Source organism: Ceratotherium simum, chromosome 16 (genome assembly GCF_057802395.1).
Source record: "Ceratotherium simum simum isolate JZ-2026a chromosome 16, ASM5780239v1, whole genome shotgun sequence".
Lineage (NCBI taxonomy): Eukaryota > Metazoa > Chordata > Mammalia > Perissodactyla > Rhinocerotidae > Ceratotherium > Ceratotherium simum.
This window is the reverse complement of record NC_141915.1, coordinates 2,171,029-2,188,036: the sequence shown is the minus strand read 5'-3', so window position 1 is coordinate 2,188,036 and position 17,008 is coordinate 2,171,029. Positions and strand designations below refer to the sequence as shown.

The window sequence follows — 17,008 nt, the reverse complement described above, 5'->3', positions numbered from 1 at the left end:
CAAGTGCCAAAGAGGAGGGTGGCGGGCAGCCAGAGGCCTGAGCAGACTTGGAAGCAATCCACGGAGCCCAGGCCACCCCGCCCCGCCCCACCCTCAGGGGCCCCCAGGAACAGACGACGGGCCTGAAAACCCCAGGCTGCCACTCCCTCCCCCGTCTCTCACCAGTCCACCCTCCGCCCACAGGCAGCCTAGTTTTTTAAGAATGTGAATCAAAATGTGTTCTTCCCAGGGCAGGGAGCCAGCTGGGCGGCTAGGAATGTTGCACCTGGGTGGTGGCTCCCAGGTGCACACATCTATGAAGACAGGTCCACCGCACTGTGTGCAAGTTACGCCGCATTACAATTGCAAGTGACTTCCACTAGTAGGAAGATAGAGTAGATGTGTTTTTTCCTATTCCTGTGTGAAGTACGACTAAAAACCCCAGACACTGTATATGAGACAAACCTAGGAAGACCGTGAAAGGTGGAGAGAAGAAGGCAGGCAGGCTGGAGACCTCGGGACCTGAGAAACGACACGGAGGTAGGATTTCTTTTTGTCTCATTGGCCCAGACTGGGGGACAGTCCTGGGGCTGCAGGAGCCGGCAACCTGGAAGTGCCAATAGGCAGAGACAGAAAAAGCCCCAATAAGAGCCTGCTCTCTCTGCCGCAGAGCCAGGCAAGGGACAGCCGGGTAAGACAGAAATCTCTTAGACAATAACCACTCTACTCCAGCGTCACCCACAAAACGACGCAGCCCCACCCCTACCCCCACCAGCAAAGGGCAGAGGAAGAGCCCAGACGTCCCCCTCACCCAGGTGATGTCAGAGAAGGCTAAGTAGGGTGCCTGGACTTCCCTCCCAGCCGGTAACAAGCACTATCCCAAACCCCGAAGTGTTAGTGGAGGCCACTTGGGGATCCAGAACTCTCCCCCGTCCAGCAGTCACAGGGGGCCCCTCCTGGAGCGGCAGAGGCAGAGGCAGAAGGTCAGAGGCAGAATGAGGAACCTGGACTTCTACCCTCACCTGGCATTCTAAGGCAGCGCCCCCCTTCCCCTGCCAGAGGGGTGTCAGAGACTGCCAGCTAGACAGGTCTAAATAGGATCCAGTGTCTCATAATTCAAAAGTGTCCAATTTTCATTTCAAAATCACTCATCACACTGAGAACCAGGAAGATCTCACACTGAATGAAAAACCAATCAATGGATGCCAACACTGAGATGACAGAGATGTTAGAACTACCTGACAAAGGTTTTAAAGCAGTCATGATAAAATGCTTCAACAAGCAATTACGAACACACTTGAAAACAAAGAAAGTCTAAGCAAAAAATAAGTTGTAAAGAAGAACCAGATGGAAATTTTAGAACTGAAAAATATAATAACCGAAATAAAAAGCTCAATGGATGGGCTTAACAGCAGAATGGAGGGGATGGAGGAAAGAAGCAGCAAACTGAAAGATAAAACAATAGAAATGACTCAATCTGACAACAGAAAGAAAAAAGACTGGGGGAAAAACAGAGAGATTCAGGGACCTGTGGAACTATAACTAAAGATCTCATCTTCGCGTTACTGGGGTTCTGGATGGAGAGCAGAAGCAGGGTGTGCAGCAACAGTACTCAAAGAGAGAAGGCTGGAAACTTCCCAAATCTGACAAGACACATAAACCTCCAGATTCAAGAAGGTGAGCACACCCCACACAAGATGACCCCAAAGAAATTCAAGGCAAGACACATCATAATTAAACTTCGGAAAACTAAAGACACAGAAAAAATATTTAAAGCAGCCAGAAAAGAAAATCTTGTCTATAGGGGAAAATAATTCAAATGACAGCAGATTTCTCTTCAAAAACCATGGAAGCCAGAAGGAAGGGACACAAGACTTTTCAGGGAAAAAAAAACCCTACAGGCCCACATGGTTTCCTCAGACAAAATCTTTGAGAACAAAAAAAATTTGTAGTTCTTTTGGATTTAATTTAATGCAAATACAGTTCTTTACTTCATGTTTATTTGACACCTGTCTAGATTTAAGAGTAAAACCCATAATACAAAGTTTCCAAAAAAAAAATCTTTGGGACCTAGAACTAGGCAAAAAGCTGTTACCAAAAGCATGATACCAAAAGCACGATTCAGAAAAGGAAAAATTGACAAATCAGACTTAATCAAAATGTAAAATGTTTGCTCTATGAAAGACTGACCCTGTTAAGAAGATAAAAAGACAAGTCACAGAGTAGGAGAAAATATTTGCAAACCGCATTTCTGACAAAGGACTACTATCTAGAATATAAAACCTTGGCAGTGAAAAAGCAAACCATCCAATTACAACATGGGCAAAAGACATGAACAGACATTTCACTGAAGAAGATATACAGATGGCAAACAGCACATAAAAGGACGGTCAACGTCATTAGCCATGAGAGAAATTCAAATTAAAATCACAATGAGATATCACATGTCCATCAAAATGGTTAAAATAAGAAGTAGTGACAATATCAAATGCTGGCAAAGCGGTGGGAAAGTGGCATCACTCACACTCTGCTGCTGGGGACGCGAAATGGTACAGCCACTCTGGAAATCAGCTTGACAGTTTCTTCAAAAACTAAACATGCAACTACCATGTGACCCAGCAATGGCACTCCTGGGCATTTATCCCAGAGAAATAAAGAATTATGTTCACACAAAAACCTGTACACAGATGTTCATAGCAGCCTTACTCATAATAGCCCCAAACTGGAAACAACCCAGATGTCCTTCAACTAGGAAACGAGTAAACGAAGAGGTACATCCATACCATAGAATACTACTTAGCAAGAAAAAGAAAGAAACGATTGATACACACAACAACCTGGCTGAATCTCCAGAGAATTACGTTGAATGATAAAAGCCCATTCCCAAAGGTTATATGTTGTAGGATTCTATTTATATGACATTCCCGAAATGATAAAATTATAGAAATGGAGAATGATTGGTAGTTGCCAGGGGTTTAGGAGGTAGGGCGGGGAGAGAAGTGTGATGACTACAAAAGGGTAGCAGGAGAGGTCCTGCGGTGATGGAAATGCCCTGCGTCTTGACTGCATCCATGTCAATATCCTGGTTGTATACTCAACCATCATTTTACAAGATGTTCCCACTGGGGAAACTAGGTGCAAGATACATGGGATCTCTCTGTGTTATTTCTTACAACTTCATGGGAAGCTATAATTATCTCAAAAGAAAACTTCTAATTTAAAAATAAAAATTTAAAAGAAATAGGTGCTTTCCTGCTTGAAATTCTCCAACGGCTTTATCCCTTAGGATAGTCTGAACTGCTCCTGGCTGCCAAGGCCCTGCGTGGCCTGCCCACCGCCACCCCCTCCCTCCCTTCCCTCCCAACCCCTCGCTCGCTCTGCTCCAAGCCCACTGGCCTGCCCGCTGCTTCTTGACCAAGCACAGCCCACGAGGGGCGCCCTCAGCCTGGAATGCCGCTCCCCTCCACTGTCTGGCCCGCTCCTACTCATCCCTCAGCTTAGATATCTCTTCCCTTGCACGGCCTTCTCTGACTCTCCAGTCTGAGCGATCCCCCTTTCTCTCCCAGCACTCAGCCCCTCAGGAGCCACACGCTGGACTTGACCTTCTGTCACCGCTTTTGATGACTCAGGGCCTGCACATAAGGCTGGTCACACTGCATGTGTTGTGAGACACCAGGACAATCCCCCCAAGAGAGCCACTGTACAGGCATGTGTCACTTAACAACGGGAATGCTTTCTGAGAACTGCATCGTCAGGCGATTCTGTCGGTGTGCAAACATCACAGAGTGTACTTACACACACCCAGATGGTATAGTCTACCACACACCTGGGCTCTACGGTACTAAGCTTACGGGAGCACCGTCGCATACGTGTTCCGACCTTGACTGAATCGTTGTTGTGTAGCACATGACTGTATGTTGAGGTGTCCTCTTTTTGGGCACCAGAATATGCCCTGAATTAGCTGCAGGCAGCAAGCCTTCAATTAACATCAGGTTGACTCTTGTGTGTCACTGCTGGGGGTGTGAGCCGGTACAACCACTGTGGAGGGTATATGACTGCCTCTCCCACAGCTAACCGCCTGATACCTGTGGCCCGGCATCCATGCCTGGGCAAATATCTGAAGGGAGTGACAGCTTATGTCCACAGAAGACAGATCCACAAAAGTGCACAGCAGCCTTATTCATAATCCAAACAGGAAATATGCCAAATGCCACCAACAGGAGAACGGGTAAATAAGTTGTGGCGTATTCATGCAATGAAATACTATAAAGCAACAATTCTCAGCCATGTTGGTCTCAGGACCCCTTTGAACGCTTAGTAATTATCAAGGACCACATAGCACTTCCATTTATGTGGGTTATATCCACTAACATTTACCATGCTAGCAACGAAAAATAACACTTTAAAAAAATACGTATTTATCAATTCATTTAAAATAACAATAACAAACCCATCATGTGTTTACACAAATAACATATTTTTATAAAAATAATCATATTTCCCAACACAAAAAATAATTAGTGAGAAGAATGGCAGTGGCTTTACATTTTTGCAAATTTCTTTGTCATCTGGCTTAATCAAAAGCAGCTGGGCTCCCTTGTCTGCTGCTTCATTCAGTCTGTTGAGATGTCACACACCGTGCAGCCCCGGGAAAACTCTCCCGTACATTCATGTGAAAACCAGAGGGGAAAAGTCAACTAACATTTTAGTATTATTGTGAAAATCGTTTTGATCTTTCAGACACCCTGAAGGGTCTTGGAGACCCTCAGGGGGTCCCAGATGACACTCAAAGAACCACTACACAGAGCAGTAAAAAAAAGAACAAGCTATTGTGTTGAGCAAAAGAAACCAGCCACCAAAGACTATATACCAACTTATTCCATTTACAGGAAGTTCAAGAACAAACAAAACTAATGTAAGATGAGAGGAGTCAGATAGTGGCTACCTCAGGTTGGGGTGGGGGCATATAAACTTGAGGGGCACAAAGGGAACCTTCTGGGGGCTGGGAATATTCTCTCTCTTGATCTGGGGGCGATGACACAGGTGTTTCCCCATTCAAGAATTCATCAAGCTGCGCGCTTCCATTAGTGCACCTGCTCCCTTTTCTGTATGATTGTTACACCTCAATAAAAAAGAAAAATAATAGCATCAAGCTGATATACCTTGAACTTGGCTTCAGCTTTATTAGTAATGTCAGGACGTGACTGCCCCTTAGCTTGTAAGGATCAGAGGTCACCTGTGGGGTCCCAGCCCCCAAAGGTATGACCACTCCTCATAAGAGCCAAGATCACCCCCATCCAGCCAGGGCAGACCTGGGAGGTTGCCAAATACGCACCTGGTGGTGCCACCGCTGGATCAGGAAGACCCAGTCCCATATGGGACACACACGTGGCCCGGGACAACACATACCCCGTCCCCACCCCTGCCCGGCCCCGCCCTCTGCTTGCCTCTGGGCAGGACCTGTGCTCCTACCAGGTCTGGAGGGTAGAGGAGGACACTAAAACTGGCTTTGGTTTTTCTCATCCTGGTGAGTCTCTTCTTTGACTCATGACCAACTCTATTTGCAAAAACAAGAACCTGCTCTTGGTTCTACCTCAGGCAGAAACTAGACTTTTAGTCTGGTTTAACCAGATGAAGACAACTATGCACAGGGCTCGGAATCCTATGCACAGCCCTTCCTTCTCATAGTTTATAATACACAAGCCAAAGTCCTTCCTACGTTGACAAGGCCCTGAAGAACCTAGCCCATCTCCTCTTTGAGCTCCTCTACTATGTTCCCACCTTTATCCTCTCTGCTCCAGCCACCCCAGCTGACTCACTGTCCCTCAAACATATTGGCACACCCCCACCTGAGGGCCTTTGCACGTGCCACTTCCTTTGCTTGACTGTTCTTTACTCAAATATCCTCACGACTTCCTCCCTCACTTCCTTTAGGTTTTTATTCCAAGAGTATTTATTCCAGGGATCAAGAAACTATGGACCAAATCAGCCCTCACTCATTTTTGTCAGGAAAGCTCTACTGGAACACAGCATACTCATGTGGTTATGAATTGTCTGTGGCTGCTTTTGCGCCACACAGCCAACGAGAAATGATGTAGAATAAGACGAAGTGTGTAAATAATTCAGGAGTTTAAATATGGTGGATTCATCTCTCACATTTACTTCCTCTTCCTTCCAAAACCCACTGAAAAGACAGTTAGAAAAATAAAAAGTTATAAATCCTCAAGTAGTCCTGCTCTGCCTATTTCTGTGTTTTGTTTGTTTGTTGTGTGAAAATAAAACGAAAACACTTCCATCTGGTTGTGCTTCTGTACTCAGATTTTCTGCTGTGTGGAGCCATCAGTCCCACCTGGGCCCACAGAGCTCCCTAACGGGTCCCAAACCTTCCTCCCAAATCCGAACAAATCAGCAGCATGCATTTGAAGAAAGCCTTAGACACAAGAGAGTGACCAAAAAACCAACCAAACAAACACAGAAAAGGAGGAAATAGAGACAATGCAGGAAACAGAAGAAAAATTCAGAGATTATAATTTATCCTCAAAGAAGTAAGAGAAGATATATATCCACAAAACAAAATAAAAAAACCCTGCATGGTCCTAAAAAGGAACAACTGACAACAATAAGAAAACAAACAACTGAATTTTAAAAATGGGCAAAAGATCTTAACAGACCTCACCAGAGAAGATATACTCATGGCAAATAAACATATGAAAGATGCTCCACATCATATGTCATTAGGGAATTGTAAATTAAAACAACAAAATTATATACCTAGGGCCGGCTCCGTGGCTTAGCGGTTAAGTGCGCGCGCTCTGATGCTGGCGGCCTGGGTTCGGATCCCGGGCACCCCCCAGGGCACCACTTCTCTGTCCAACCCGAGGCCAAGTCCCACGTACAGCAACTGGAAGGATGTGAACCTATGACATACAACTGCCTACTGGGGCTTTGGGGGGAAAAAAATGAATAAATAAAATCTTTAAAAAAAAAAAAAAAAAAAAATTATATACCTATTAGAATGGTGAAAACCCAGAACACTGACACCACCAAATGCTGGTGAGGCTGTGGAGCAACAGGAACTCTCACTCACTGCTGGTGGGAATGCAGAATGGTGCAGCCACTTGGGAAGACAGCTCGGTAGTTTCTTACAAAACTAAACATACCCTTACCACATGACCCAGCAATTGTGCACCTTGGTATTTACACAGATATAGCAGCTTTATTCATAATTGCCAAAACTTAGAAGCAACCAAGATGCCCTTCAGTAGGTGAATGGATAAATAAACTGTGGTATAAGTAGATAGTGGAATATTATTCAGCAGTAAAAAGAAATGAGCTATCAAGCCATGAAAAGACATGGAGGAAACTTCAAAGCATATTACTAAGTGAAAGAAGCCAGTCTGGAAAGGCTACATACTGTATGATTGCAACTATATGACATTCTGGAAAAGGTAAAACGAGGGAGAGAGTAGAAAGATCACTGGTTGCCAGGGGTTAGGCATGGAGAGTAGGAGAATCAGTGAAGCACAGAGGATTTTTAGGGCAATAAAACTATTCTATATGATACTTTAATGGTGGATACATGTCAGTATACATCTGTCCAAACCCGTAGAATGTACAAGACCAAGAGTGAACTCTAAACTATGGACTTTGGGTGATTATGATGTGTCAATGTAGGTTCATCAAAGGTCCCACTGTGGTAGAGGATGTTGATAATGGGAGAGGCTGTTTGTGTGTGGGGTAAGGAGTATACAGAAAATCTCTGTATCTTCCCCTCAATTTTGCTGTGAACCTAAAAGTGCTCTAAAAAAGAAAGTCTATTTTTCTTTAAAAAGGAGCAATTGTTGAACTGCACACTTGTAATGGGTGGATTTTACAACATGTAAATCCCAATAAAGCCTTAAAACAAGGAGGAGCTGGAAAACAAAAACAATATGATAGTGAATATTTTAGTCAATACGAGTGTGAGACATTAAGAGTGTACTCCAGAAATTAGAGTTAAAAACGCAGAGATGGAAAATGTCAGAGAAAAGATAAGAACAAATAAAGAATCGATTGAGGAGGTCCAACATCCAACTAATAAAAATTATCTGAAAGAGAACAGAGAAAATTCAGGGGAAGAAAACAGCCAAAGAAGAGGCAATAAAGGAGAATTTCCTCAGAATGAGGGACGCCAGCCTCCAGCGTGGAGGGGCCACACAGCGAAAAGGAAAAAGACCCACCCGAGGCCTCCTCCAACACCAGGGCTGGGAGCTGCCGCTTTTCAAGAAAGGCTTCACAGTACCCTTTCTTTCCAACGATGCACATGCCTTCACTTGATTATTTAAAAACCAAAACCCTTTCATCTGTATGTTTTCTCCCCAGTATGCGGCACCCATACATCTCACACATCAAAATAAAATCAAGCACCTAAGTTACACAAGTCCCAGAAGGTAGACAGGACAGAAGGCCATATCTCAACAGACCCTAACCTCGGAGGCCTTTGGGGTCAAGTTCCAGCATCTTAGCTGGCACTCAGTACCCTCCCCATGTCCAGCCGTCTCTTCTCTAGGCCACACCCTGAGCTCCGTCAGCTGAACTTGCCCCAAACTACGAAAAACAGTAGGGAGAGACACCAAATCCCTCCTAATTTCCCCCTTTAAAACGAAGGAAAATATGGAGAGTGAGGGACTGTGTTCCCCACCATGAAAGCTCCACGCTGGCCTTGGGCCCTGAGTCGCCGTTACTGCCCCTCACTGTGGCCTTCTCTGCCATTCCGCCCACTGGCCCTGCGTCCCTCTTCCTGGTACTTGTCATCACGTTCCTTCACTTGTTTCCCTCTCCAGCTCCAGGAGGCCGCAGCTTGTGTCTATCTGTTCACTGCTGCCTGCACAGGAGTTAGAGAGCGCTCACTATGGGCTGGATTGTGCCCCCTGAAAGTCATTTGTTGAAGCCCTGACCCTCAGTACCTCAGAACGTGACTATATTTGGAGACAGAGCCTTTTAAGTTCAAACGAGGCCACTAGAGTGGGCCCTAGACCAATCTGACCTGGTATTCTGCAGTGCCCACTGGGCCCCAAGGGACGCCACATCCCCGTCCTGTCAAAGACCGTGCACGCCCCTGCCCCCACACGCAGCCCCGCAGCCCCAGTGTTCAGGCTCGTCTTCCCAACAGCCCTCCCCGCCCTGCTGCTGCAGTAGTGGCCTCTGGGGATGGCCCGGCTTTCCTCGGCTCAGCCAGAGGCTCCTTCTGGCAAACAGCCCTGTCTCTCTTGGAGCCCCCTCACTTGACCTGGTTTGGGGGACACACCCTCTCCCCTCCTCCAGTGCTCTCTGCTCCTTGGAGTTCCCTTCAAAAGCTCCCCTCCTCAGCCTTCGTGGGGGGGGCGGTAATCAGAGGAGCAGTCTGGCAAGTCCTACAAGAGCTGCCCAGCACCCGTGGAGACAACACGGGGGGCCTGTCCTCAGCGGTTGTCCAAGACAACAGAAAGCGTTCCGTCCCACAGGCTGCCGGGCTTTTAGAACAAAACCAAAGTAAGACCTTGCGTCAGTCAGGGTCCTGGCAGGAAACGAAAGGCAGACTCAGCTGTTCTGTTTTGTTTTTAAGAGAATTTAATGAAGAGACTATTTACTTGAGTGTAGGCATTAGGGAAACCAACACAGGGTGTGGAGAGGACCCGCAACAGTGGGAGCCGTTACCATTCCAGGCTGCAGGGGGAAGGGGAAGAAATGGGGTTACCAGAGCCATGAACGGGGTTACAGCAGGAGCTATAATCGAGGGTGGGCAGGCGGGGCACAGCCACTGCCAAAACGACAGTCCTGGGCAGGATGGGAGCCATGGAGAAACACCCAACCTCTCTCTTCTCCATCTCCTGCCAGTGCCTCCCACTGGCCAAATCCAGCCAGAAGCCAGGGACCACGGGAACCCAGTGAGGCTCTCCATCCACATGGGGCAGCCCCCTTGGCACAAAGCAGGATAGAGAAAGGTGGAGAGGAGAGGCAACTGCCCAGGGGGTAGGCAAGTGACTCAAGAAGACCAATGGGATGGGTGCTCCCCACCTCCTGGAATCTGGCTCTTGAGCACACAAAGCCACGGGCCTGTCCAGTGAGCAGCTTCACCCCGACAGACTGTCCCCACTACAAGACCATCATGAGGGCCTGATTCCCAGAGCCCTGGAGCAGCCTCAGCTCCCACCCACTCCCGGTCGAGCTGTTCTCCAGCCTCCCAGCAACCCCTGGAGGCCTTGAAGTCCTCCTGACAAAGTCGGTCAGAGTCGGCATCTGCTGCTGGCAATGAAAAAGCCCTGATGCAAACATCTTCACGCGTACGAGTCGAGGGTCTTTTTCAAACAGATAATGGGCAGAGCCATCGAGTTGCCAGGAGAGCCAAGAACCAAGCTCAGGGCTTTGCAGCCCAAGCCAGAGCCAATATCACTCAGCACTGCACTCACAAAGCCACCACCAGCCAGCCAGAGACCCTAGAACCCAGACCCCATTGGGGTTACCACTACTCCAAGAAAAGATCTTTGTGTGCCTGCTTCTCAAGTCAAGATCTCCCAAAATGACTTCCAGGGCGGTGCATTTGCTTGGCTAAACCAAGGTCATGTACCTTCAACTCAACTGCAAGGAAGCTAGGAAAGCAAGCACCCCGCATTCCAGGTAGGAGGGAACCCCCCCAAACATGGGAGAGGATTCTCATGCTGGGCAGCCAAACACATAATGGCCACTAATACATGTACCTTTTTCAATATGTCGGAGTATTTCCTTCAGACAGTATCTTCAAATGGCATTACTGACTCTTGGTATGTATTGCCAAATGTCTTTCCCAGAGTTAAACTAATTCCAACCACATCCAGTGAACAGAGTGCCTGCTTTGCCACATCCACATACGTTATCATTAAGTTCTTTTAAAAACTACTTTAATAGGCAAAATATGATTGGTACCTCATTGCTTAATTCTCTCTCATTTCTTTTTTTTTTTGGTTCTATGTTTGTTTATTAGTTGTATTCTGCAAAAGTCTTTGATACTTGACTTAGGACATGTTTTATTGTTTGTTTTGACGACTGATTTTTCATTATTTTCCTTTTTGTAGCTGGTGCTAAAATTAGCTGGCATTTGCTGAAAGGAGAGATGTAATAGGATCAGATTCAGCTGTGTGTAACAGGAAACAGACAACAGACTTAACCAGATACTAGAAGTTTCTTTCTCTTCCATACAAAAGAGGCCTAGAGAAGGGCAGTCCAGAGCTGGCCTTGGACCCACTCCACGAAGTGGTGAGGGACCCAGCTCCTTCCTGATCACCCCTCCACCATCCCCGACGGGGCCTCATTCTCACTGTCCAAGGTGGCAGCTGGAGCTCCAGCCATCACGCCCAGCAACAGGACAGAGGGCAGGAAGAAGAGGGAATCACTGTCTACTGCTACAACACTTCTGTTTGCATCTTGTTGCCCAAATTCAGACATGTAGCCTCACCAAGGGAGGCTGGACAATCAGTCCAGCTAAAAATCAGGATCTTACTACTCAGGACTAAGGGAAGAAGGGATATCGAGAGGCAGGCAACTATCTCCTCCACAGACAAGGATAAAAATCATGTTGAAGGAAGCCATCCTGGTTGCCTAGCAGTTAAGTGCGCGCGCTCCACTGCGGGGGCCCGGGGTTCGCAGGTTCGGATCCCAGGCACGCACTGATGCACTGCTTGTCAGGCCATGCTGTGGCAGCGTCCCATATAAAGTGGAGGAGGATGGGCACGGATGGTAGCCCAGTGCCAATATTCCTCAGAAAAGAGAGGAGGACTGGCATCGGATATTAGCTCAGGGCTAATCTTCCTCACACACACACACAAAATCGTGTTGAAGACAATCCGTTCATGTAAGAACAACCATTAAATTTATGATAATGATAGCTAATATTTACTAAATAGTTACTAATTGTGGGCACTGTTCTAGCACTTGAGATGTATTACTTAATCCTTGCCACTCCCCTTTGAAGAGAATGCTATTACTACCCTCATTTAACAGAGGAAGAAACCAAGGCACAGAGAGGCTAGGTGACTCGTTCAAGGTCACCCAGCTAACAGGTGGCACAACCTGGATTTGAATGCAGGCAGCCTGGCTCCAGAAGCCCCAGGACATGACACAACTGTGGAGAGGCAACTCCTACCGGCAATTACAGAACCAAGCCAAGGAGGCCGACTGGGCTTGTCACAGTCTTATCGACTCACGAGCGAGAAGAGGGGGCCAGAGCCAGAGCTGCTTTCTTACTTTGAGCCTCTGCATATTGCATTTGTTCATCCACTCAGCAAAGGTTCTTCCATAGCACACATTACATTTGCATTCTAAAGCCTGTATTTGCCACTCCTTGGGGGCAGATACTGTATCCCCAGCAGTCAGCACAAAATAGGTGCTCAAAAGACACTTGATCTGTGAATGAATGCACGTGCTGGGCCTGCCCTGTGCCCGGCTCTGTGAGGGTGTTGAGTGTGCAGGAGCAAGGCACAGACCCTGCCCACCGCACTCATGGCCAAGTGGAGGAGACTGACAGGCTTGACAGGGAAACAGAGCAGGCAACGGCAGGGGAAGCTCCGTGGTGAGAAGTCTGGCCTGGCTAGATTGACCTTGACGACTCACAGCCAATAAGGGACAAGGTCCATCAGGTAGGGTGGCGCCAGACTTAAAATTCCCCTCAAGTCCAAAGTGAGAGATTGAGCCTCAGCCCTGAGGTGATAGGGAGCCACCAGCGGAGGCTGTAAGCAGGCGGTAGCAGAGCAGCCATCTAGAAAGAGTGTTCTGGCAGCCTGTGCAGAGGATGGGAGGAGGAGGAGACCAGAAGCAGGGAGATCTGTGAGGAGGCTGGGGCAGTGAGCATCCTGGAGAGAGGCTCCAAGGAGGCCCGGGGCCTGAGTGGAGAAAGGAGTGGACAGGCCTAAGGGATGGTTGGAAGGCGAACAAGCTCAATGGAGGCAAGAAGGAAAGAGGTGGGTTTTCAGGGCTGAGGAAATAGACACTGGTTGAGAGGGGCCTAGGGGAAAGTCTGAGGTGAGGGGTTTGGAAGAAGGAAGGGGGGTAGGGTGAGGTGAAGAAAAACAAGAGAGGCCCCATGCTTGGGTGTGTGAGCCAGACAGATTGCCCAGGGAACTCTGTGGGAGGGGAAGGGAGGGGGCCTGAGGGGCCGGAGCGAGGGGGCTGGAGAGGGGCCCTGGCTTGAGCTGGGGCAGACAGCAGTTGGACGTCTGCAGGCTGTGCTCATGGCTCAGAAATGTCCCAGCCCTGCCAGGAGACGGCCTGGCCCCTGCTGCCCCTGGCCCCCACCCCCACCCCAGCCCAGATCCCACATCAAGAGCTCCGAAGCTGCCCCCCCAGCCTTATGCTCCCCCAGAATGGGCCTCCCCTCCCCAGAACCCAGGCATACCCACACCCTCCCCACCACTGCTCAGCCTTCCCCCAAAGCCTGATGAAACATGGGCCAGGGAAGGAGAGGGAGAAAATAAACAGACATCTGCAGGGGGGCCATCAGGAAGCAGGGGACGGGCTGGGGGTGCCAGGGGGCCCACAGGTCCCAGGGGCGGGTGGCAGGGGGATCCAGGGAGCAGTCTGAGCCAGCAGGGGGTTAACGTCTGCAGTGCTTTGCTCCTGACAGGCCTAATGAGACACAGGTGGTCCTCTGGCCCAGCCCCACCTCCCCCGGCCCCCCTGACAGTGTAAGCGGATGCTGGTCCAGTGCCGGGGGAGGGGGAGAGGGAGGGTTCTGCAGCTACAGGGGCGGGGCTGGGGCGGCTGGCCTGCGCCCAGCACATAACTCTGGGCGGTTGCAGTCTGGGGCAGCAGACAGCCGGCCGCTCGGAGCTGAACTGGCAGCATGAAGGTACGGGCCTGGGGCGGAGGACTCAGGACTGAGGACTGAGCCCACTGTGGAGGGGCCCCGGCCAGAGAGGGGGCTGCGAAGGCACAAGGAGTTCTCACGATTCAGTCGAAACTCCGAAGCTCTGAGGGCATTGGGCATGTCCCAGAAAGGGGGTTTCTCGGGAGGGGAAAGAGGGGCCAGAGGGCAGGCAGGGGGATTCTGCCAGGGGGTGGTTTGTGTGATGTGGCAAGTGCAGAAAAAGCAGGGGGGCTCTGGGGCCAGGGAGGGGCTGCGGTGGGGTGACCCTGCTTTCCTGTCGCCAGGCCCTCCTGGCCCTGCCGCTCCTGCTGCTCCTCTCCACGCGGCCCTGCGCCCCCCAGATCTCGGGGATCCGCGGAGACGGTAAGCAGCCCACATTCACAAATGCAGCCCGGTCCCCAGGCTGGGCAAGAGAGGCCAGGTTCCCGGGAGTCAGGCCTCAGGGCTGAGCCCCAGCCACCTCCTCCTCTGTGAAACGGGGCAGGTGGACGAGACAATCTTCGAGCACACCCCTCTCAAAGAAATCGTGCCATTTCTCCTGACAGAGGACTTTGCCCCCAGGGACGGAGGCAAACTGGGGTGACAAGGTGCCCATTATGCCTTAGTCCCCTTCTCCTCACCCTCCCCGCCCCCCAGCTCTGGAGAAGTCTTGCCTTCAGCAGCCCCTGGACTGCGACGACATCTACTCCCAGGGCTACCAAGAGGATGGCGTGTACCTCATCTACCCTTCGGGCCCCAGCGTGCCTGTGCCCGTCTTCTGTGACATGACCACTGCGGGCGGGAAGTGGACGGTGAGTGGGAGGAGAGGAACGGAGGCCTGGTTCTAGTCCCAGCTGTGTGACCAAACTTCACCTCTATGAGCCTCAGTTTCTTCATCTCTAAAATGGGGATAACAATACCCATGGCATAGTTGTGAGCTGCTGCCAACACAGGATTCCAGAAGCTTAAGGTAGGTTAGTGCATGTAATCCTCACAATAATCCTGGGAGGAAGGTACATTTTATAGACAAAGAACTGAAGCCCAGAGAGGTGAAGTAACTTGCCCAAGGTCACACAGCCAGTACAACTCACACTCAGGCGCCTGAACTCTAGAGCACCTCCCTCTTAACCTCTTCCTGGCACTCAGCAGCTGCTCACTGAGGGGCCTGATGCCAGCGTGCGCCTTGTTTTAGGCCCCCAGCTCAGTCCTTTAACAAACCACCTCAGCATCACAGGGTCTGTGCCTGGGTGAGGGCCCTGCCCACTGGACCCCTGATCGTCCAGGCCCATCCTCTCTACTCCAGGTTTTCCAGAAGAGATTCAATGGCTCGGTGAGTTTCTTCAGGGGCTGGAATGACTACAAGCTGGGCTTCGGCAGAGCCGACGGGGAGTACTGGCTGGGTAAGGTGGGGCCCAGGCAGGCTGGGGGGGCTGCCCCAGAGCCAGGGCCCTGCTGACCAGCTGCCCCTCCTCCCCAGGGCTGCAGAACATGCACCTCCTGACGCTGAAGCAGAAGTACGAGCTACGAGTGGACCTGGAAGACTTTGAGAACAACACAGCCTCTGCCAAGTATGCCGAATTCTCCATCTCGCCCAATGCGGTCAGTGCTGAGGAGGACGGCTACACCCTCTACGTAGCAGGCTTCGAAGACGGCGGGGCAGGTATCCCCCTCCTGCCAGCCTAAGGAGGGACTGTGGAGGGAGAAGGCAGGGCTGGCACTGCCCAGTTGGCCCCTAACCGCCTTCAGGCCCCTCCTTTCCCCTCCTGGCCTGGAAGGGCCACGCTGGCCCCCAACCCACTTGGGCCTCGGCCCTGAGGAGAAGCCGAGCCTGCTCCACTGCAGGCAGCCCCGTGGGGAGATGCTGCTCTTCGTTGCAGAAGCACAGCTACCCAACATCTGGCTCAGGGAGGGTGCCCCATCCCGCCAGGCTGGCACGTGATGTCTCTCACAGCGTCACTCATTACTGCCGTCACCCTCCTCCCTGCCAGCTTCGGGCTCAGCTCCCAGCCTCAGCAGCCTCATCCCTCTTCTCCTCCACCAGGCGACTCCCTGTCCTATCACAGTGGCCAGAAGTTCTCTACCTTCGACCGGGACCAGGACCTCTTCGTGCAGAACTGTGCGGCCCTCTCCTCGGGAGCCTTCTGGTTCCGCAGCTGTCACTTCGCCAACCTCAATGGCTTCTACCTGGGTGGCTCCCACCTCTCCTATGCCAATGGCATCAACTGGGCCCAGTGGAAGGGCTTCTACTACTCCCTCAAGCGCACCGAGATGAAAATCCGGCGGGCCTGAGGGGCTGGCCCCCCTCAGGCTCCAACCCTTGCCTGGCTGCCCCAGGTCTCCACCAGTGCTCCCTCTGCCGCCCCTGCCGCACCCCAGGGCCCAATACGCTGGTTCTGCTGCTCTCTTAGCACCTGCTTCTCACAGGGGGCCTGTGGCTCTAGGCCTAACTGATCCCGTCGCAGCCAGGGCCTCCATCTCTAAGCCAGCCCTCTGCTCCCCTCCACCTGAGGCTCAGATGCCAGCAGCTTCCCAGGCCTCCTGACAGGCACAGCCATTGACCTGGACCTGGCTGGGCTCCGTGAGACTATCTCAAAGGCTGAGAGCCAACAGCTGCTCTCCCAGGCTATAGGCTTTTGTGTTCCACCTTAGACAGCTTCCTTACTGTGGACTCCTCCATCTGGGGCCACCCTAGCATGCTAGACTGAGCTGGTACAGTCTGACCGACAGCCACAGTGTGCACCAGGCCACCTGCGTGTAGCCACCACTGCCACACCCCAGGACTCTCCCTGGCTGTTCTCAGAGTTCTCTCACTCCCATCCTTCGCCTCCCTCTCACCAACTTATTCCCCAATGGTGAGCACCATGGACCCCCAGTGAGATAGTCCATCTCACTGTCATACTCAGCTTCCCCTGCCTGCCTGTCCCAGGCCCCCAAAGCTCAATACCAACCTCTATTTCCCAACAGCTACCGCACCACCCTAAAACAGCCGTAACCGAGATAGGCATAGATATGAGGTCCCCCTACCCGCCCCGGGGTTGAGTTTGCCCATGTGAGGGGGCAGAGGACCACCTCTGTGGGGCTGGAAACGGGTGGGGACTGGAGGTCTCAATAAACCTCAGGACCTTAACGAACTGGCTTTGGCTGTTGTGCATGCAAATGCATTTGCTTGGCTCCCAGAAGTGGGGACCTGGCTCC

General features: G+C 50.8%; 1 protein-coding gene across 1 annotated transcript; it reads left to right on the top strand.

The window, feature by feature from the left end:
- The first annotated feature begins 12,489 nt into the window (after positions 1-12,489).
- On the top strand, positions 12,490-17,007 carry MFAP4 (microfibril associated protein 4). Its single transcript, XM_087440329.1, has 6 exons — positions 12,490-12,929; positions 14,119-14,197; positions 14,471-14,625; positions 15,117-15,213; positions 15,291-15,473; positions 15,855-17,007. Exons 1-6 carry the CDS (start codon positions 12,885-12,887, stop codon positions 16,100-16,102), a joined length of 807 nt encoding a protein of 268 aa, XP_087296455.1. The 5' UTR covers positions 12,490-12,884; the 3' UTR covers positions 16,103-17,007.
- The last annotated feature ends 1 nt before the right edge of the window (position 17,008 follows it).